Source organism: Gobius niger (genome assembly GCF_951799975.1).
Source record: "Gobius niger genome assembly, chromosome: 12".
In the NCBI taxonomy this organism is placed as follows: Eukaryota; Metazoa; Chordata; class Actinopteri; order Gobiiformes; family Gobiidae; genus Gobius; species Gobius niger.
In genome coordinates, this window is record NC_136863.1 from 30,133,205 (window position 1) to 30,156,250 (window position 23,046).

The 23,046-nt window shown below is 44.7% G+C and overlaps 1 protein-coding gene across 1 annotated transcript in view; it reads right to left on the bottom strand.

Moving 5' to 3' along the window:
* The window catches only part of ptprq (protein tyrosine phosphatase receptor type Q), a gene marked incomplete at its 5' end in the record, with an annotated part of 65,166 nt that overhangs the window by 6,944 nt on the left and 35,176 nt on the right, over positions 1–23,046 (bottom strand). Inside the window, 23 exons of the mRNA XM_079567592.1 lie at positions 592–682; positions 768–849; positions 971–997; positions 3,015–3,059; positions 4,837–4,965; positions 5,290–5,389; positions 5,476–5,549; positions 6,453–6,723; positions 6,838–6,996; positions 8,404–8,473; positions 8,779–9,020; positions 10,303–10,712; positions 11,375–11,708; positions 12,572–12,847; positions 12,937–13,078; positions 13,307–13,458; positions 17,282–17,557; positions 17,725–18,039; positions 19,271–19,439; positions 19,535–19,680; positions 19,923–20,077; positions 21,891–22,011; positions 22,411–22,689. Of these exons, the coding sequence (XP_079423718.1) occupies positions 592–682; positions 768–849; positions 971–997; positions 3,015–3,059; positions 4,837–4,965; positions 5,290–5,389; positions 5,476–5,549; positions 6,453–6,723; positions 6,838–6,996; positions 8,404–8,473; positions 8,779–9,020; positions 10,303–10,712; positions 11,375–11,708; positions 12,572–12,847; positions 12,937–13,078; positions 13,307–13,458; positions 17,282–17,557; positions 17,725–18,039; positions 19,271–19,439; positions 19,535–19,680; positions 19,923–20,077; positions 21,891–22,011; positions 22,411–22,689 (4,065 nt within the window). The remainder of the gene's footprint in view (positions 1–591; positions 683–767; positions 850–970; positions 998–3,014; positions 3,060–4,836; positions 4,966–5,289; positions 5,390–5,475; positions 5,550–6,452; positions 6,724–6,837; positions 6,997–8,403; positions 8,474–8,778; positions 9,021–10,302; positions 10,713–11,374; positions 11,709–12,571; positions 12,848–12,936; positions 13,079–13,306; positions 13,459–17,281; positions 17,558–17,724; positions 18,040–19,270; positions 19,440–19,534; positions 19,681–19,922; positions 20,078–21,890; positions 22,012–22,410; positions 22,690–23,046) is intronic.

A 23,046-nucleotide genomic window follows, 5' to 3' on the forward strand; every position in this document is an offset into this window, starting at 1 on the left:
ATCATAATACAAAGCAAACTTCACACATCGGGCTTACTTTTGCCACAAATGACTCCTTTTACAACATACTTTAGTGATTCAGTGGCTGCATGGGTGCAGCATGGCACTGTTGCTTTCCCTGACAGTGGCCTTTATGACGCTCCAGGATCAACTGTTTTTAGGGGTTCGTACCAAAAACCTGCCAGAGACCCAACAACAATTGATTCTGGAGCATCATAGAGGCCACTGTCAGGGAAAGCAAAGGTGCCATGCTGCACCCAAACAGCCACTGAATCACTAAAATAAAAGGTAAAACACGCACAAATATTAAGCTTTTTTTTCCACTCAAAAAGTTGCGTAGTGCACCTTTAAGTAAACATTTGAATGAGCAACTTTAACTTTGATTGGAGTAACATTTGACCAGTAGTATCTGTAATACTGAAGTAGTGAAATCATGCACTTTGACCATGACTGAAAAGGCTTTAGTCTTGTATCCATCCATGCTCGCTGGTGACATATTTATGATGAAGTGGTTTCTTTTTGAAACCTGACACCGAACATCAGACTCCTCTCGCTACATGTGTCTCTCCCTGTGTGTCCTGGGCCACTCACAGGGCTTGATGTTGGGGAAGCGGTTCTTGGTTCTGTTGCAGGGCATGTCTGCGTCTGTGGTGGCCAGGTCCTGCAGCAGCTTTGGTAGTTCCTGCGACAAACAAACCAACAGACCCCACATTAACGCTGGGCCACATTCACCCCCCCCCCCCCATGTCTGGCTCGATCCCACTCACCGAGAACTCCTCCTGGAACTTGGCGTTGTCGTTGCTACACAGATCCTCCACATGCTGCAGAAAGGACTTCTTATTGACAGGCCTGGGCCAGCAAACAGTTTACAAAAAGAAGTCAGTTTATTCTGGGATACGAGCAGTAAATCCCAAACATGCTCGCCCACTAAGAATATGCACATTTGAGTTGTCGATTTTGGGGGACTTACTTGAGGGATTTCCTGTAGCTGAGAAGCCTGCGCGAAAAACAAAACAGTTCATATCAAAATTAGCCCAACAATCGCGGCAGCAGCATTTAAACGCGTCAAAGCTGATAATCATCACAGGGGGGGAAAAAAAAGAAATGAAACCGTTTCGAATCACACCTTCCCTCTGATGTGGTATTCTAAAGGAATCGGGACATCAGAGCGTGCTTTCTTTGGGGGATTGGGACTCGGCTGGCGGGCGGGTGCACGTAGATCCACAGCTATTGATAAAGCCTGCCATTTGTGCCCTCTAAGACCACTGGGCCGTTAAAGCAATTTGAAAAAGTGAGAGCAGGTAAACAAGCGCAAAGTGGAGGGGAGCAGGGAGGACACACACAGCAGCGCTCAAACACAGCACTTTTTATGCAAAACCTCAGAGATTTTCACTACGGAGTCGTCTTATTTCCTCATCTAAAACATAACGGGGAGATTAACAACACTAGTGAGATGCATCTTTGTACTGCTCATACTAGTGGCTCTTTGGGCAAAACACTCCAAATTACACAAGTGAAAAGTGTGTCGGTAAAATCGATGATCAGATTCCAACAGTCAGCCCCAGGGCAGCTGTGAGACCATTTATTGTACACTACTTGACCATAAAGAAAGTAAAGGTTACACAATCTAAAATTTGGTTGGATGCCTCCTTTAGCTTTGCTTACAGCACATTCGCTGTGTTTGATTGAAGGACCAATACCTGATATTATCATAGACCGTAAAAAATAACTCCTCACTCCTCCCCGTTTTTTGCCACAATGACCAGGTTCGAGGGGGGATTCATGGTGGATTTACAGACTGCTCCTCCCCAGCTCTGACGAAGCATGTTCCTAAAAAGGGCATAAGGGCGGGATTTTCAGTTTAGACTCGGCCCTTGCGTGACGTGTAGCTCCCGCTGCTCCAATGCTAACAGTCCGGCCCTCATTAGCAAACAAGGTTTTTTTTTTAATTCTTACAAAAACCAGCCTGGTTTCATTTTCTTTTAATGGTAACTAACACAGCGTTATCACAGGAGCAATATCCAGATGTAGAAAGTTTAGGAAAATTAGAAACCAGGCTTTAAAGTTGTTTTTAATGTCTCTAAAGTGCAATGCATTCCAATGGGAGACTAGAGGCTATAAGGAGGTACTACAGCAAAGGCAGCCCCTGGTGTTGTTGTAACCTTATATCACAGATATAAATGTTAGTAAACGAACACCCAACTTTCCCAATTCTTCCCAGGGACAAGTTTAAAGGCACATTTCACAACTTGCAGGGTCACTTTTTCAGGGTCCCCTTCACAGAAAACTCGCCTTTAAGTTCATGCAATTGATTCAAAGGTTTTGTAATTATATGTATAGTGTTTTTGAATGGGAGACCGTTTGGGAACAACAGGAAGCCTTATCGAATAGTGAGTGAGTGAGTGGTGTTGGTCGGAGGGGCCAATGGCGCAGATTGGTTGCCTCGCTTTTTGTCAGTCTACCCCCAGGGCAGCTGAGTATGGAGTGAACGAAAAGTGCAATGTAAAGCGTCTTTGAGTGTCCAGAAAATGGAGAAGGTGGTCACACTCTCCCATCATCATCCCCAAAGATTCTCAATGGGGTTAAGATCTGGACTGAAAATGATGTTCCACTCTCCCTGAATCTTGGAATACGCCCATGCCATCAGGGAAGAAGAAATCCACAGATGGAACAACCTGCTCATTCAGGATGTTGTCGCTGAACCTAGACCTGACCAACGACAGCAAACCCAGATGACAACAGGTAGTTACAGGTGGACATGCTTTTGTTTCTGTCAGGCAGTGTGGAGAATGAATAATGTTTTACTGTAGCGCTTTGAGAAGCTTGGTGAGTGCAGTATAAGACATTGTGATTCATTATTCATTACTATCAGGAGGACTCCCTGGTTTACCACTTAAGTACGCCACAAATTAGCGCTGAAGAGGAAGATGACAAAACATGTGATGCTTTTAATGAGGAAACGCCATCATGCCACGACAAAACCACACTGGCACACGTCACACTCCTGAACTTACTGAATGACATAGATCTCTTTCCGCCTGAAAAAGAATGAGGAGTACCTGCGGGGGGGGGGGAGCAGAGAGTCACCGTGAGCGCGAGTGTGTGGGTCTGCAGTGTGTGTGTGACAGGAAGGGGTGGAAGGCAGGTGCTTTTAGCATTCACCCGCCGCTCCGCAAACATTCACTGTCTTTATCCTGCGCCGCAACAAGAGCGGAGCGGAAAGAGGCGTCGCGATGAAGGCTTCCATTTGGAGCAAAGACGTACCATGCAATTTCAGCTCTTTCCAACACACGCTAAAATAAGCCGAGTGTACTGTCTTGGTACTTCAGTGATTTGAAGTTTAATACATGTCTTCTGATGGGAAGCTTAACAACAGTGCTTCAACAGTAAAAGACATTGTGCACAAACGGAAAAAACTATCTGCCTTTTGTTGCGGAGGCCCTCGCTTTCACAACCAGACTTTGCTGTGACTGTGCCAACACAAATCGGAGTTGCAATAATATATTCGTATCTACGGGACAATTGGAATGACTGACTAAATAGTTTCTACATGCGCGCGGGAGAGTTTTGTTTGAATTGTATACATTTATTTGCTGGATCCAAACAGATGTAGAACTTTGATGACAGAGTTCTTGGCACAGGAAGGATAAAAGCTCGCCGCTGTTGCCGCGACCGGTTAGAGAGATGCCGACAGTTTGAAATATGCGCTCAGCGGAGAACTGAAGATGCAGCAGGCAGACGCGGTGATGGAGCGCTCCGTAGTGCTCCGGATTCTATTTTAGCCTCAGCCAAACACTCCGCAAGGTTCGGTGTTGACAGGAACGCACGCGTCAGGCTCCGGCACAGGCCTTTTTGTCCCGTCGGCTTAGATTTGAAGTAGAGTTGGAAAGCACTAAATAAAGCATTATAGTCAAGCAGTCGACTCCCGCTTACAGCTACTGCGGCTGGGTGGAATACGGGGTAAATGTGAGGGATAGATCTGCTGTAAAGAATCAGTCAAGTGAGTGGTTTCGACTTTAGTACTTTTTTAAAGGAATAGGCCACCGTTTTTACATACTGAGATATGTTCTTACCTTAGCTTTGACGAGTTCTTTACGACCTGTCTGATCTTCCCCCATGCCTTTAATCACGTAAACACAGCGCAGACGGCGCTAGCATTTAGCCTCTCCCTCTCTCCTCTATAGCTCCAAAACAGGTCAAGATAGAAGCTACCAAGCTCTTCCACGTTTTCCGTATTTAAATATGGTTACGTGAAGTGTTCCACTACAAAGTATAATTACACAAAATTAAACAATGTGGATTTTCTAAGCGGATAAAAGGGGGGACTATATTGTAAGGCGTAATAATACCAGGAGTAATTTGGCATCCGCACAGTAAAGTGAAGATTACTGCGCAGTAAAGTGAAGATTACTGCGCAGTTAAGTGAAGATTACTGCGTGGATTTCGAACTACTCCTGGTATTATTACGCCTTACAATATAGTCCCCCCTTTTATCCGCTTAGAAAATCCACATTGTTTAATTTTGTGTAATTATACTTTGTAGTGGAACACTTCACGTAACCATATTTAAATACGGAAAACGTGGAAGAGCTTAGTAGCTTCTATCTTGACCTGTTTTGGAGCTATAGAGGAGAGAGGGAGAGGCTAAATGCTGACGCCGTCTGCGCTGTGTTTACGTGACTGAAGGCAAGGGTGAAGACCAGACAGGTCCTAAAGAACTCGTCAAAGCTAAGGTAAGAACATATCTCAGTGTGTAAAAACGGTGGCCTATTCCTTTAACTGCTCCAAATGAAATCTAAACTTGGCCGTGCAGTGCGGATGGGCGCGTGAACTCACCGGTTGACTTTCTCCTGTTTCAGCTCCATGTCAGCGATGGCGATGAGCTGGTCCAGTTTGCACTTGGTTTCTATGATCTCGGCCTCTCTTGGCGAGTAAGTGCCGCCTTCCTTCTTGTGCTGGTGAAGCCTGGGCAGGAACAGAACAGTTGGCAGCACATCAAAAAGCGTCCACAACAATAATTAGCCAACCGCAAATATATTTCAGCTAATGCTTGCTCTTAGACATTTTCCGAACAGCCCTCGTGTGACAATTTGTTGGTGAAGGAACACATTTGGCAGGGGAAATAACCCACAAACATACAGACGCTGTGCTTTCATACGCTCGGAACGCCGGTGTCATGCTAAGCAGGGTCGGAACGATGCGTGTCTCTCTCAAAGCCGCTCGATGTAATTGATATGTGCAGGCTTTGACTTCTGATAATGAGCCATTAGCCCGGAGTTGCCATCTTACTTGACTGAGCAGCAGATGATGATTATCAACAACACGGCCAGGAAAAATGACAGAAGCACTCCCAGGATGATCTGCTCGTCTCTGGTTAACAGCCCGTTCGCTGCAGAGACACGGCGATAAAAGAGAGGAGATAATCACGTCAGGTCGCCACATTCACGTATTAGGAACAAAATGAAGAAGTCGTACCGGTGGTTTTGATATGCTCCGAGTATTCCGAGTCGGTGTACTGGCCCTTGATGTTGGTGGCTCTGAATTTAAACCTGGTTCACAAGGCAGAGCTTATTGTCAGGAAGAAGAAGAAAAAACAAACACTTTGGACAAGTCAAGTGGTGCAAGAGAATAAATCCAACCAGAAAAACACCCCTTTCCTTCACGCTGTCACGGACTGTCTGTCAGAGCGTGCTGCCAAACGACTCCCCTGTCATATTCCGTAAAATGCACTCTCTCATCCCTCCTTCCTGCCAAATCCCATGTCACAAACTGTTCGGTTCAGTTATGGGTGAAACTGTCCTCCAGTCAGTCGGGTCAAGCCCAAGATCGAGGAAACTCAGCTGTGAATCCCATCCACAAAAGGAGATGAAGGGAAAAAAAACATCTCTCTTCTACAAGCCTCCTCCCTCCATCGCTGCAGCACAATCAACAGCCTCCTCAGCCACTCCATCTCCTCCTCAAGAACAAAGAGGTGCTACAGTATTGCCTCTAAATCCATCATACTCTCCCTGCTAGTTGCTGAACTCTGATAAAAATAGATTTGTGCAATAAAGCCCGACCAAACTGAAGTGACTGCTTTGGGTTTATGGGTACAGATGAGTGACAGATATTTTTATATGATGTTGATTTTACATTAAAAAAAGTCAGATAATTACAACCCTGCTGAAGACTATTTCATTTCAACACCTGTAGTTAAAGGTAAGCAGCAACTTTTCACCATAACCACATATTAAAGAGTGATTTGCTTATTTACTCTTTACATTTACTCTTACAGATCTCACTCAGTCGTGCTGTGTTTCAGTTCAAAGACCAATGCATTGTGGTCTATATGGATCCCTCCAGTAACCATCAAGTCCACTGCTTTGTCTCTCTCTGGTCGCCCCTTTCTGTAATGTGCCTGAATAACCACTCTGCAGAGCACTAGAGAAAAGTGCGGCAGGTCATATACTCACACATAAACCGTACTAGGCTTCAGAGGCCCATTACAGTAAGTGTCAGACTGGTTCAGGCAGTCGTCCCTCTCTCCGATCACATAGATCCCGCTCATGTTGGCGGGCATCAGCGGGGGCTTCTCACCCCACTGTAAATTCTGGCCTATCCGGGCGTCCACGTCTGCGTTTGACTCGTCACAGGGCGGGTTGGGAAAGCCCCTGTCGGTGATGTAAGGGACTGGATACTGGTGGAAGGCTGTTCTCCAGTTGGACGCGTTCTCGGCGTCTTTTACTGTGAAAAAAGGAATTAAAAAATGTTGCGCAGGAAATACGAGTCACAAGTGTATTCTTTCCAAAGTTGAGCGACTCTAGTACAGGCCTATTTTAAGAAGCCACAGACTCCTACCCCCTGACTCAGCCACGATGACCTGGATTTTTGCGATCGGTCCGTTGTCGTCACTATAGAAACAGGCAGGCATGTAGATGGCGATACTCCTTTGGGTTACCATGGCAACCCCGCGGAGGCCCACCACCGCCTCGGGTGTCCGGATGGGCTTGGCCGGGGCTGGATGAGCACACGGGAGAGCAGAGGGGAAGAGTGACCAGTTACCACCAGAGCACATTCAGTCTGCACTTCCGCGTTCATGATTTAGAAGAGGAAGGGCAAGGCCAGTTACTCTATGGATGTGAACAAAATATCCAAACAGGTATCCAGCTGTGTATTTTTAAATATAAAATTTAGGTTTCAATATTATGAATTAAATGTTATGGCCAAATTGTCTTTATTATTCCAAAAATATTTGTTCTCTTACAATTAAGGAAAACATATCTCATTGCAAAAAGTTTGAAAAATGTTTAAAATAATCCTTTTTTTTTAACCATCCTGCAGACTTGTTGTGAGACACGGGTGAAGTCGCGGGGACAGAGAAACCATGGCCAGGGCCCATCAGGGGAAGCCTGTTAAACTCGTGTCTGTCGCCAACTCGCTATTAACCTGCAGAAAAGAGCCCCGTTTGCTCTCTCTTACAACACGGACATACGTGTCTTCTTTTATTCATGACAATTGTATAAATCACGTGTTTAAAGCCCCACGCGGCTTGAGAAGCCTCTGAAGTGCTGTGACGCGGCGCACTCTGCTGTGTGTTGAAATCCCACAAGGACGCGCGTCAGAGGACGTGCCACGGCGAGCTGCGTTCTGGTGTGCGTTGGCCTTTAGTTGCTCCTGCGAGTTGGTGCAGGGAAAGCTACAAGCATGGTTTTCTGGCCAGAGACACCAGGGGGAGATGAAAGATCCCCCAATCAACACTTGTATAACCCCCAGAGGGACTACAAAAAGGATTTATTAAGGTAAACAAGTTACTTAGTACTTTAGCCAGAAAGCCCTTCTTAGTTTGCTAAATGAGGAGAGCAGGAACAGAATTTTCAAAAGTAAATGATCAAGCGCCTCCCCCTCCTTCCTGATTGGACCTGACAGGCTGGCTCACAGTAAAAGCTTGTCTCATTGCTCAAAGCAGAAGGATAAGATCCAGGAAGGAGGGACTTTACAAAGAATAATATACAGTATATATCTGTTATGACTTGTTTTATATCAAAATGCAAGACCAGGTGGTCGATTTTGCACATTCTGTTGAATTTGTAAAGCATTAAGACTTCCAGAATATCACTTTAAAATGAAGAAAAATTATCTCATAATCTCTTAAATTTAGATTTAAAAAAAAAGAAATGTAAGTATAAAAAAAACAACTAGACTTCTTGAAAATAATTTCAAGAAGAAATTAACTTTTTGTAGGGTTGTCTTTCACATTTGCATGTTGACACTGCAGCTAATTCTTCCATGGATTTCTTCGCCGTCTTCCATTTCAGTATTAAACCACAGTGAACCTTTTACAGCCTAATAACCATTCCTTTGCTCTGCTGCTGCATGTTGGAACCGCGCTCATTGCCCAGGGGACTTGTAAGTGGACTGTTGTACCTTTGATGGCCGTAGTTATCTGGACATGAGGGCTGGGGGGGCTCCTGCCGGCGCCGTTCTTTGCTGAGATCTACAATTAGACACACACACACACATTAGGGTATTTTGTGCCTTTGAAACCGTTCCACCTGTTGCTGACATTTACCTACGCACCTCTGCGTAACAAGGCAAATGTCAGCTTCAGTTTTGATACAATTTTTCTGAAACCTCAAGGTATAAACTCATTATCCCACACAAAACCTTTAAGACACCTCCTCAGTGACAACATAATCAATCAGGTATCTTACACTGGTCCTATTTTTGACTAGTCCAGTCCACTTCCATCAAGCAGTAACCTCTTTGTTGCACTTAGGTTACTGTTTAACTGACTGTTACCTGAATGCTGTAGTTGTGTCCCCCCTTCAGGCCATCGATCACTCCTGTCAGCTTGTTCTCCTCCTCACTGTGGAGGGCAGTGAGGCTCATGTTCTTCACCAGGGTGCCCCCGTGGTAGATGTACACGTAGTAGGCTGTGATGTTCCCTTTGGGCTCCTCTGGGGGGGAGAAGCTAACCTGCACCTGGCCCACCTCCCCGGGGACCACAGTCACGGTCACGTTGGCCGGAGGGCTCTTGGGCTCTAAACCAATAGACAAATAAGCACACATGCATTAACGTGAGTAGTGTGCTTAATATATCGAGCGTCGGGTTACGGCACTTTTGGGCTACAACAAAAACGCCGTTTAAGTGCATATGACACATTAGACACATTTTTTTGCTAAAACAAAGTTAACACACTTATATTGAAGATTTTGCAAAATATTTTACCCAGCTTTCTTTAGTTTGACCATTTTTGTGATGCTTATAGTTTCACTTCCTTATTGGACACTGACAATGGGAAATGAGTCAAATTGCTCTGGAGCTTCACCTATGCCACTTCCTGTCATTTCTTCATTAATTTGCTGCATCACTGAAATAAAATTCTGATGATTATTATGATTATCATTATGATTATAACAGAAAAAGCTCACTGTGAACTCTGAGAAGGAGTTTGTTCGTTCGTTATTTTATTTTGAACATGTGAGCAACACAACACCTTTACAAAATGTTAAACGTAAAGGCTATTACAAATCAAAAAGACAAAAGCAAACTTCCCTTGAAAAGTTCCCTTGAAAAGCCACATACAAATGCACATGTCCAAAAAGGAGTGAGGAGAAGTTAAACTTATTTAACCCCACCCCCTATTTCAAAAACAGATTGATAACATCATCATTTTCCTGTTCCTACATAGTTACTCAAAACTCAAAAGAAAATAGCTAAGTAGCAACAGTAACAAGGCTCATACATGAGACGAATCACTTGTAATCTGTAAGTTCCGTTGTCTCATATTTCAAAAAAATGTTTTCTTTATATTTCTTCTTAAACTGATTCATGCTTGAGCAGTTTTAGATCTGAGCTTAAATCATTCCATAATTTGGCACCAGTAATGAAAACACAAAAACTTTTCATAGTTGATTTGAACGTTTGTATTGTAAATTTATGGTCATCAGCTGATCCTGAGGCTGTACACGTTTTGTTGTGTGAGAAAATGTGTTTGTATGTTGTTTGGTAAGGTATTCTGCTGTACTCTGAACATTATTTGGGCTGTTTGATAATCTACAAGGTCAGTGAGTTTAATGACTTTTGATTCCAAGAACAATATGTTGGTATGATCAAGATAACCAGATTTGTTCATAATTCTCACGGCTCTTTTTTGTAGATGAGTTAATGAAAAGCCATTTCAAAGCGGCACAATGTGTAAATGAAACGTGCTGAAGCTGAAATCGCGACCCAGGCTAAATTAAAGCTGCTCTCGGTTTCAGCTTTCACTGTTAGCGAATGAAGCCAGGGGTGCGCGTACAGTTCACTGAGTGTTTGCATACCCTCCTCCAGAGTCTGAAACGTAATCGGACCGATGGCCTTTCCATCAACGGCCGCAGACTGGAGCGGCCCAGTGAAGGCGGTGACAGTCACGGAGTAAGTGGAGAAAGCTGTCAGGTTGGATACGAGCAGGCTCCTCTGCTCATCTGCATTCACCACCTCTGACACGTTCACACCCGGGCCCTCCACCTGGGGACGCATGACCGTCAGCGCAACAGGCATAGCTGGCATAACTGAGGAAAACCAAAGGGATAAACTGACCTGAATGAGATATTTGGTGGGGCCGGAGAGAACGGAGGGCTCATCCCACATCACATGGAGGCTGTTCGCGGTGGAGTTCACCCGGAGGTCACGAGGGGGAGCGTCTGGGTCTGTGCCACCAAACACATGGCCATTTGTAGTCTTTAAATCACTGATAAGTAAAATCTAACATCAACAATCTCTATGAAAACACTAAACCTAGTAAACAAGAGGGGAAGATAGGCCTAAAATAACACACATTCTTTCAGACTATCTACCCAAAGTTGTGTGGAACGTTTGAAGATAGATGGAGAGCCACACAATCATTAGACTTTGAAGTGGCAACACATTGCACCATTCTCTGTTAGGAATCACTGCACGAGTTTAATGCCATCATTCATCACATGGCTGTATTTATTAGCGCTTCAACTCTCAGCCTTAGCCAGCCCAGACCCATTACGCTTAAGAGATGTGTTACTGCTTACAAAGGTATCTGTAATATGTTGTGAAATTGGAAACATGATGCACTTTTTCATTCTTATGCATCACTTTTGGACACCTAAGCACTGATATTTCACATTAGTGTCTCGTATGAGCAAATATCAGCAAGTGGCTTCAGTCCAACACATTTTTGTTGTACTCGTTTTGGTTGAGATTTCATATTTTCAGTATTTTTCTTGTCATTATACAAAAGAGCGTGGAGTGAATGCGTTTGAATGAAATGAGGCTATTGAGCTTTGAAGTGAGCTGCCTGCTGCTGACATGCTTTTGGCTCTACTGGGAAGGTTTGTAACACACAGTCAGTTGTTACCTCCTGCCTCAGTCCAGGCAGACGTCCAGTCAGTGAACTCTCCCACTCCAGCATTAGTGACCGCGGCCACTCTGAAGCGGTACAATCTGTATTTGGACAGGGCCTGGACTGTGTAGCTCTGCTGGCCTGTGGTGCCACTGGAAACATTAACAGTCAGCTCGATAGTGCTTTCCAGACACTTAGGAGGCATTGTCGCATCCTGAGTGTCGACAAATGCTTCACAGGTGGAGGCCAGCTGCTGTCCCATGACCTGGTACTCTCGGAGTTGGCCCGGGATGGAGAGAGGGGGATGCCATTCCAGTGTCACACTGTCAGCCGTGACCCCCGCGATGGAGAGCAATTGAGGGGCCGCTGGGGCTGTTCAACAAGCACATTAAACACAGGTCAGTATCCCAAAGTGAAAGATGACTGTTTACCAGTACAGTTAGGTCTGAGCGGATTTCTATTGAGTACCTGGAGTCTTAGCTTTACAACCTAGTTTTACCCATGTCATCATTGACTTTGCTTGCAGCCCAATGAGACTCAAGAACAAACACTCTTTTCAGGAAATGCATTTACGTAGAGATCTACGTAAATCAAATGAGCAGTAGGGTGGGAGCCTCTGGGTAATTCACGATTCGATATGATATGCAATACATGGCTCACAATAACGATGACTTTACGATATGCTGATACTGCGATTGTTGATATATTGCACAAAAATAACATTTGATTTTTGACCTTTATTTTAAACATACTGTACGACATAATATTCATCATTGACATTTGTTTTGTGTTTTGTTCCCCTTTTTCTTAAATTAATAAGTGAATAAATGATCCTTGACTTAATGGTTCTATTGATCTGTCAGTGGCAGATGACTTCATTTACATTGAAATAAACACTAAACCACAGTGCTATTTCAAAAGAAAGAATTGAACTCCAAATCAATCCGATTTAGAACTATAAAAAATATCATTAAAAGCAATATTTGTGTGACAGTGTTTGTCCAAGTGCTTAAAATTGTAGTGCTGCCCTCTACTGTTCTGACTGAACTCTGGATCACTATTGACCTCAACTGACTGAAAACTGTGGAGCACTGCTACCTCATTAACATGCATGATGCCGGACTTCGTCAAAAGTATCTAAATCGGAATAAAAACTATCTGTATCGCATCGTCCCCCAAAATATCCCGATATCATAAAATCGATATATTGTCACACCCCGTATGAGCGGTGGTACCTGTCTCGGACAGAGTGGCCGCACTGCAGCTGACCATGTCTCCCGGCCCGGCAGAGTTGACTGCGGCCACCATCAGGGTGTACTGCTGCTCCGGGGACAGGTCAGTGACGGTGTATTCCACAGTGCCCGCCTGGTGGAAATGCATCTGCGCATTGACCTCCAGAGCGATCTCATAAAACAGGATCTGTCCGTTGGGATTGTCCGGGCGCTCCCAGGACAAGTGCACCGAGTCCCAGCTCACGCCGGCGCAGGAGAGGTTACCCACTGCGTCAGAAACTGCGCACAATCACACACAACACTAATGTTCACCTGCTTCATCAAACCCCCTGTGATGATGTATATTTTGACATGTGAAAAGTCCATGCCTGACTCGTTGGTCGTGAAGGTGACTGGGCTGCTGAACTGGCCGCCGTGCCCCACTCTCGTGTAGCTGCAGACACTTATCTCATAGGAGCTGTGTGGCCTGAACCCCGACAGATGCTTAGTCGTGGAGGGACCAGAGGAATTCTACTCACAAACAGGAAAGCGATCATGAAATCAGCTACTGAACAAGAGCCGATACGCTGTAAATATCATGTTTAGAGTGTCTCCCAAGTGTGAAATTGGAGTATATCTGACAGTGCGTTCGGTTACTTAGCGGCGTGCTGGGCTGGAGATAAACGCCGGGTATGTTGTTTAGCAGAAAGGGAATGGGGGGGGAGCAGGGGTCTTTTGGGCTGTGAAATTAAGCGCTACCTGGTGTGTGACCGTCTGTGTGATGAGCTCTCGTATCCTGAAGCCGTAGTGCGTCACCACTCCGTTGGGCTCCAGGGCGGGCTCCCAGCTCAGCCACACCGACACCGCCGTGTGGTTGTAGATGGTCAAGTTACGGGGCGGGGACATGGGCCCTGGGACACGAAAGAATCAGGAACAAATAGTCACGGGAAGAACATGCAAACTCCACACAGAAAGGCCCCGTCCAGGTGGGAATTGAATCCGGGACCTTCTGCTGTGAAGCACGAGCGCTAACCACTGCGCCACCATGAGCTCATGATCAGAGCTGCTGGTTGAAGTATAGAGGTAGAGACTAAACTGACACAATTGCAGCTTTTACAAGATGCTGATTGCAGCCATAGTTAATTGTGTTATGTAACAGGAGTGAGGATTCATAACATTTGCAGTTATTCCCTTATTTTTTCTATTCCTCAGCTTTACAGTCCAAAGTGTAAAGGTTGCAAGTGAAGCAGAAGACTTGAAGCTTAATGTAAAGAAAACAAAGACAATGAAAACAGATGACACCGATGTCGACCCACTGGACACAGGCTGAATGACAAGAGGAAACAGGCTGTGGCTGTAGTTCATTATTTTTTTTATGTTTAAGTTTTCATTAAGACTCAGTCTCAGAGCTACAGTCAAACCTAACCAACACAACACTTAAGACAATAATAATAATACAAATACATTTTAGTCTATATTTGTATTTGAACTCCCATATATTAAGTGTATGAGCTAATTGAAAATAAATTAGGTCCAAATAGAGTGAATGTGCAACAAAAAGTGTAATAAAAAATAAATATAGGCCTAGGCTAGTTAGATAGAGGCTACTATAGTGTAGCCTCTATCTAACCTCTTTAGATACTTTCCTTTCAAAGTACCAATAAGAGTACCGTTAAAGGGCCGGATCAATTTCCCATTTGGAAGTGAGAGTTGGACTTAAAAAAAGGCAAACAGAAAGAGAAAACAGGCTTTTGAACTGTTGCCGTGGAGGCGGCTTCTACGTATTCCATGGACAGCAAAGAAAACAAGCCAATGGGTCCTGAAAGAAATCCAAGTGAAAACATCTCTGATGAACATAATGGAGAGGAACAGGCTGTCTGTCTTTGGCCGTGTGATCAGAGCAGACAACAGTTTGGAGAAAGTCATCATGCAAAGGGTCCATGGAGGGAAAGAGAGGCAGAGGAAGACCTTAAATGAGATGGCTGGACAAGCTGGAAAAACTGGGGTGACTCTGAAGAACTGTCTTATTACGGCAAGACACAGGATGATAATGATAATGTCACGGAGAAAAGCTACAAGGACAGGACTTTATTCAACCTTCCTAAAGAAGAGGCCACTCGCCACAAGTTGGAATTGCTCTCCGGGACTCAGCGACTATCAGCCAAAATAGTGTTTGTCTGTGACTGTCACTGATGGATGTTTGGTGAACCTTGGCCTGAATCGAAGTGGATTCACTTTTATATCCAACGCGAGTCTCATAATGTAAACACCCGATGGACCAGAGCGGTGGTGAGTGAATCAAAACGTGTGTTAGCCATTTATGAAGCTGTGTTGCAAATGTCAACTCCTTATAACTGTATCGTGACAGTAACTTCACTTTTTGCTGTAGTATTTATATTTCTACAATGGTAAAGTTGTATGAGCGGAGAGAGGGGGCGGAGTTAACAGAATCCAAGCGTTTTGTCTTCCGGGTTGGAAAAATACCTCCAGAAAACACTTAAATTTATCACAAAAATGCATAGTCCATAGTGGTAGCTGTATAATATATCATATACATGCTTATACTTTACTTTGGAATGGCTAAAATAGCATAATACAGATCCTTTAAATGATTATGCTCAAATTGAGACGTTTAAACTAATCTAGTTATGTATTTTTCGCAGTGATCAACAAAAGATTCACCACTTCTATAACCTAAGACCTGGATCTGCGCGTCAAAGTTTCACCGCTCAATACACTATTCATAGCTCCTCACTCATTTGCCTGTGTTAAGTCTCTCCTGGATGATTGTGATGTCATCTCTGCAGTAAACCATTTCACTCGGTGTTTTGGTTGGTTTGGCAGGTTTGTTTTTCCTTCCCACAAATGTCTACTTGGAAACAGTCCAATTTCATGTCTGACTCAAAGATATCTTGCGTTTTTGCCGTTTTCTCTGCTCGAATGACGACTCGGTTGCATCTTGCAGCAGTGATTGAAATCACTCCGTGGAAATCTAGCTCAAATCCACAGAGACTAGACTAATTATTTGAAAAGAGGAAGAAAATAGGAGGAATTAGGAAGGCTACGCGGCTGTTGCCAAAAGGCTGTGTGCCGCACCGCTAAAGCCTCACTAACATCAAAGCTCTGGGACTGGAAATGCCTTTTCCATACAATTAAAATCATATGTTTTATGGATACGCCTGTTTGGTGTGCTGAACCTAGGGCTGAGTAATTATGGAAATGATCTGGCTTTTCTTTCCTCCTTGCAAGCACTGAATTTCCAGGACTCGTATTGTGAGTTTCTCATGGGCAGTGACTCGTGACTGGACTCGAGGTTCAGGACACTTGGATTCAGACTTTTGGACTGAGGACACGGATTTGGACTTGACTCATATAGTTCTTGAGTCTTTTTCACTGCCGACCTGTGAGTCTGCACTTTGTAAACACGCCATGCATATAATTGAGCTTGTGGGCCTGCATTTTGATGTCGAGTAAATTCTGAAGTCCATCCCTCTGCTGATCTCAGCAACAAATCAGACTTTGGTAGGACTAGGCCTGAACCAATGAGAGGAGCTTTCCTGCGCACAGGGAATGAGGAGAAGAGGTTAGATTTTAGGCCCGAGCCCTTTTCTTATTTTACTAATGTCATTAAAATCTCTAATACAAATCTATGCTATAGGCTTTGTCTATTGTATACAAAATGTGGTTATACTCAATATAAAATAAAGGAGTCTGGGAGGGAGGTGGTGCACGTGCAGGGGGCGGGCGCCAGGCTTTGATACCGGCGGCACGCAGAGAACATCGCTATTCATGCTTTCTCTCAGGACAGTGTTTCATTTACAGTGGATAAAAAAGCAGATTGGTTCCTGTTACCTCGTAAAAAGTAGCTTTTGTAAATGCAGCGCGACGTTTATGAACAACGTGGCGGAGGAGAAGAAGAGAGAGACGGAAAAGAGAAGACAGAGACATTGAGCTGTGGTGCAGCATGTAACCTGCCCCCACTCTCTCGGCCTGCCCAGGTCTGTACGCTACTGCTGCATGCACGTGTGCCGTGTATCTCTCACACATGGTTCTGCTGCTGAACGCTCCTATTCCAGCCTTAAATAAATGATTATTTGCATTGGGCTTGTTTCGGGCTCGGGCCGACAATTCAAGTTCAAATTCAAATGCTCGGGTCGGGTCGGGCTTGATTTTTTGGGTTGATCTAACCTCTAATGAGGAGGGGCTTTCAGGTCCAATCAGGAGGTGAGGGGGAGGAGCTAGATTGTATACTTTAAAAATATCTCTCTCTCCTCATTTCCCTCTCTTACTGACTTCTATTTTAAGTTTAAAGATAGTAAAATGTCATCAAGAATCACTGAGTGGATGCTGCTTGGAAAATAGTAACCATAGTAATATTAAATGGGCTGGACTTGCAAAACGTTTTCTATTCTATCTTTTCTTTCTTTTCTATCTATTCTATTTCTATCAGTGTGGACTTGCGACTTGGACTATAATCGACTTAGTTTTCGATTATAGTGACCCAACTTAAACTCTGACTTTATTTTAATGACTCAAACTCAAATTCTTGCAAAGTGAAAACTCGAACAATGAGGGTGACTCAAAAAATTGTGACCTGAGTACAGTATAACTCTTTGATATAAGAGAGACATAAGACCCAATGAAGATAACATCGTTAGTGCTTTATCAGAACAATACAGTAGCTGAATAATTGAAATTGCGATGATTTGATGATGATTGATGTCTCACACTCACCCCCCTCGTCCGTGTGCAGCTGCAGCATGAGAGGAGGCCCGGTGCCTTTGCGTGTGGCCGCAGTGACGGATAAGTTGTAGGCCGTGTACTGCAGTAAGTCGGTCAGCTCGTATGATGTGTTAGTGGTGGTTGTGGTGTTGGTGCCCCCGGGGCCCGACAGTGTGAGGGTGTACTCTGTTATCACCCCATTGGCCTCTAGAGGGGGCTGCCACGCTACGGCGATCGAGGAGGACGACACGTTTCTGGAGGAGACCAGCACTGGGGGCGAGGTGGGAACTGAAAGAAAGCAGATTTTAGAAATATTATCGCAAGGTCTGTTGAGAAAGGAATCCAAACTCTGAATAGATCTCACTTAATTTGTCCTAAACTCTTGTTTTTCTTTTAGCACTATCACGACAGGCCATTTCGGAGTGGAACTCAATGGAAAATGAAAAGTACGACACCTTCGTCTTGCGTCCGCAGGTGCCGCGTGATCGTGTGGTTGTAGGCAACGCCAGCTGCAGTTGCCGGGGTAACGTTGAACACGTAGGGGAAGTATATCCTCAGCTTGGTGAACAGAAAGACGTTATCTATGGTGGATTGCCTGATGACTTTGAACGGCGTGCCCTGGTTGGCGGTGTTGGGGGGGAGGGCGGCTTCCTGTAAGGTCAGCAGGTAATAGAGTCGCCCGTTTGGCTCCTGAGGGGGGTCCCAGCTCACCACGATGGCCTGGGTGCTGACGTTGTAGGCCGTCAGGTTGTGCACGGAATCACTGGGCACTGCGGGAGGACAAAACACGACAGGAGTCAGTGCTGAGTTAGATCTAGTCCCTAAAATGAGGAATGAATCACACACAATGATACATGTCTATGTATAATGCAGTATTGTGGTTAATTGTCACAAACGTGGGAGGAACATGTGGCTAGTTTGCAGTTAGAACAGTCCACAGGGAGCTCACATAGTAACCAATACAAAAACAGCACAGTGTGTAAGCAGACATTAGAAATTGGCACACACGAAGGAGGAACTTGATTATGAAACAGGGTTAAGTGTCCTCTGTATGTCTGCACACGTCTGTCCCAAAGTAAAAGAAACTGAGAGTAAAAAAAAAAAAAACAGTTCAAAGGAATACAACACTTGAGAGATCCAAAAGGTGAGTTGGCGTGGAGGTCTGAGCCCAGGGGAAGGGGCCCCTGCTGGGCTGAGGCTAGGTGGCCCTGGAGGTCCCGTGCCAGGCTGAGAGCGGAGTGGCTGGGCACAGGCAGAAACACAGTCAGTGTTAGAGAGAGAGAAAACATCACCAGATCACAAAATACAAATGGTTACACGTCAGTATGTCGGTATCTGCACCATTTGTCACAAAATCACATAAAAACATGGACATCCATGGAGTCAGTGTTCAGGCTTTGGGCATGATTAATAGTTTCCAAGGAAATAGCAATCAGCACAACCTAAATAAGTTCAAATTACTTGAATTAAGAACATTGTACTCTAATTTGAGTAATTCTGACTTGCCAGGTACACAAGTCTGCCAATGGAATGAGTACGTATGCACTTAGAATAAGAAAAAGCATCTACTTAATTCAACTAGAAATGGTTTTATTATCTAATTTTAATGTTTTATGTGCAAAATACTTCCCTTGGTAGATCATTTTACTTACATACTCAAATCAATGGAAAATACTTATTTGAAGCAAAAACCTATTTTTAGATTACCTTTTGTAGAGTTTGGAAGCAATGAGCTATTTCTCTGTATTTGCACTAATGTCCCTCTCCTCTATGACATCGCTTTTGTCACGTTTAGTAAAAGGGAACACAAACCTCCTCGAAGATTGTCATGGACAGTTTGCAAGAAAGAGTCATCTCCTTTTACTATCTGACAGGTTTGGTTTTTATGTAATTTTCTCGAGTGGAGGTGAGGAGAGTTGAAAAAAGCGTGCAGATTGATAAATACACAGAGCTAAGCCTCAGTGTAAATCACGGCTCATTGGGAGCGCGGGGGTCACAGACCTCCCTCTGGCAACAGCAGTGGGATGGGCTCAGTCTGCACTCCTCCGTCCCCCTGGACGGTGCTGGACATCATCCACGCAGTGTAGTTGGTTCCCCCGATCAGCCCGGTCACAGTGTAGGACAGGGTGGCTCCAGGAGAGGGAGACTCTAGGTCTTTGGTGTACACTTTCTACAATGAAAGAAGCATTTTATTTCAGGCTTTGGTTTATTTGCAGAATGAGCCACACACAGTAACTGACTTCTTTCATAAACTGAGAGTCCCACCTTTTCAGTGACAGTCTGGTTGTCTCTGAAGTAAATAGAGTAATATACTACAATCCCGTTTGGTTCTCTGGGCGGGTTCCACGTCACAGTGACTGAGGAGAAGGTCAGGTTTGATACCGTCACATTATGAGGAGGGTCAAACGGCTCTGAAAGCAAACATACACAAAATTAGCTCTGAAGTATAGCATGTTGTTAAGCTAAATAATGCTTGACATTATTGAGAGACACTATAGATACTTTTTTTGGGGGTTATTTGGACAGTTCACCTTTTTAACATGTAGGATTGTGCCCAACAATAAATTATGTTATTTACTTACCGACTTAACAAGATAACAGACATAGTGGCTTCTTTCTCTATAGTCAACAGTTACATGTGGTAAAGCCTCACCTGCCACACCGGTGGAGAAGCTGATGTACACCAGCACTCCTCCGTCTCCCAGCCGCGTCCAGCTGGATACAGAGGCATTGTAGGGGCTTTCAGTGTCCACGTTAATCACCACGGAGGTCCCGGTCACATTCTGCCACTGCTCTATGCTTTCATTCCTAACAGAGCCACAAACAAAGGATGCTTCACTCACGGCCCGATGTTGTGTCTTATAGTTTCCATAAAACATTTAGTGTGATGCCAGTAAATGTGTATCTCACAGTGGGGTGCGAAGGTTTAGGCAGCCCAGATCAGAATGTCTATTAATGTGAGCAATGATGTATAGGGGAAGATGAAATGATTTGTTACAGATGAGACGTTCTCATAACGTTTACATCAAAATCAGGGTTTATTTTCATACGTTACATTTTGAAAAATGACATATAAGGAAAAAAGCAAACGTTTGGGCACCCTGCAGAGTTAATACCTCCCCGATAATGCCAAGTACCACAGCTTTAATGCTTTTTATAGGAAGCCAAGAGTCTTTCAGTTCTTGTTTGAGGGATTTTTGCTCTTTCTTCCTTACTAAAGTCTCCCTCTGATTTCTCGGCTTTCTTGCACACACTGCTATGGAGACAAACAGCAACTTCCCTCTCTCTTGGTACAGCGGCGCTCTTTGCCTCAATCTGTACGTTGTGTGGACCAAAGCCGTGCATTTGTCGCAGAGATTACCCGGCACTTTGGAGGGGTATAGCCTATATAATTCCTCCGTGGATACAGAGAAGGCGCATGCTTGGGCAGTATGACACACTCTTCCGGGAGTTGGAGAGAGAAAGCCACGGTGACTATATGTCATACACTGGCATGGATCCATGCTGTCACGCGTCACACCACACATAGCGCCTTTGTCTCTGCTCCCTCTCTGACACCTGCTCTCTCCTCGCCTTCCCTCTTCCCCTTGGCATATTGCAAAAACGTTGTACAAATGGCCGCAGGCACATGTGAAGCTTTATACATTGGAGTTTTCGTGCGACTGATGCACTCTCGCCGAACGGGCAATTCACGTACGACTTACACGACATGTATAGAGGACGTATGAGAGATCTGAACATATGTTGGCCGGACTAATGGTGCGTGCGGGATGCACAACAAATATACAAAGTGCGACACACAAAAAAGGTTTCATACAAAACGTACAAAAGACCTATGCTGGCTGTACAGACGACACATGAAGACGCACAGTGTTCTTGCAACCTGAAAAAAACATATGTGCCTGTATTGTTTTTTTGACATGACAAAGAATCGCTGCGGCGGGTCTGTGGCCAGTCTGTGGCTCGAAAATAAGCATGTCACACGCTTGCTCTCTGTGTTTTTTGCATGTAGACAGGCCAGCTTTAGCAACACAACTCTTCTATCACTACTATTGTTCTGGCAAGTGTTCCCTGGAGAATAAGACAGATTATATTCGTCTTCTACGCTCTTCCCAGAAGATGGTGAAAGACTGTTGTGGATCGGAGGGAGCTGCGCAGGAGGAAGATGAAGGAGGAGGTGGAGTAGCTGACTAGTGCAGGACACCACGCTCTGAAACAGGGACAAACCTGAAAACTGAAGGCAGGTTTCCCCGTCGCACTTGAACATAATTTCATTGTACAACTGCACAATGACAAATAAAGTCCTTACTTACTTTTTCCACAGATCTACAACAATGTTTAGAAATGAGGAGACTGTGAAGCCCACGCCAAAACCTTCCGACTGCACCTCTTGAGGTCGTCCACTGTGGATATAGGATCCTCACCCATTTGTAGAACACATCTGTTTTCCAACTTTAGCATGTTAAGTGTTCCTCCAGAATTGTTTGGAATTCAATTGAGTTTGTCCTCCCCCCTGGGTGCCTAAACTTCCGCAGCCCACAGTATATGTCCTACATAAAAGTAATAATACAGCCATATGTTTCTCAACAGTATGATTCTTCTGCACACACGAGTTACTCACCAAACTCTAACTCTGTAGTACAACACGTCGGAATTGGCTTCACGCGGCGGCTCCCAAGACAACTGCACCTCGTAGTCTGAGAGCTTTCTGGCATGCAAGAACTGGGGTGGGGTATCAGGGGCTGGGACGCACAAGAAGGGCATAAACAACTGCACAGACGCACACAAGGGTTTAGCAACATTGCCTTGGGATAAAAGAATGGTAGATTTTCCAGCCCTGAGTCCATGTCACAGCCACAGTCACGTGTGGAGTGGCACCTGTGATGTAACAGTGATTAGTATTCAGTGAAACAAAGAGAAGGGCAAGATTTAATCAGAGAAACCGCTCCGTCTGTGATGTAATCCGGGATTACCTACAATGGCAACTTGGGTGTCCTCCCTGGATTTTTAGGGGGGAGTTACATCACAAAAAAGGCTTGCATTATTAAAGTTGAGCTCAGATTCATTGACTAAAAACATGAATGAATAAACTTTACAGACTGTTAAGAACACACACAAGAAAAGGACAAAAGCCTGCTCACCGTCCTCCAGCGTGGTGATGTTGAGCGGCTCGCTGAAGTTGCCCGGGCCGACGCGGGTGTGCGCCTGCACCTTGACGCGGTACTCGGTGTACTTCTTCAAGTGCCCGATGAGCAGGTGCGTGCTGCCGGAGGTCAGGTTGAGGAAGTGAGAGGAGTTCCACAGCTCCAGGCCGTAATGTGTGACGACCCCGTTGGCCGTCTCGGGGGGCAGCCAGGTCACGTTGACCTCGCTGGGGCTGATGGACTCATAGGCCAGCCCGTACGGGGGGCTGCCCGGGACTGGGAGAATCGGGGAAGGAAAGTATACTTCAGGGGCAATCTTTCAACAGTGTGATGGGATACTGGGCTCTGTAGCGTTAATTTACTCAGTCCCTCGCGATTGTTGCGGGCTACAATACCCAATGTCACGTTTTTATCAAAGTCTAACTTTTTTTGCATTTTTTTTTTTTTATTATCATTCAAAGAGGATATGGGGAATAAGAAAGACTTAAAATAGGCATTATTTTAAAAAGTTGTGTCAACTAAAAAACAGAAGCATGAGCGGCGGTGCTGGACAAGTAAAATGGATTTAACTGATCAGAAACTCACTTTAGTTGGAAAATTTGTGGAAAAGCTGCAATGCCACATCGATTTGCT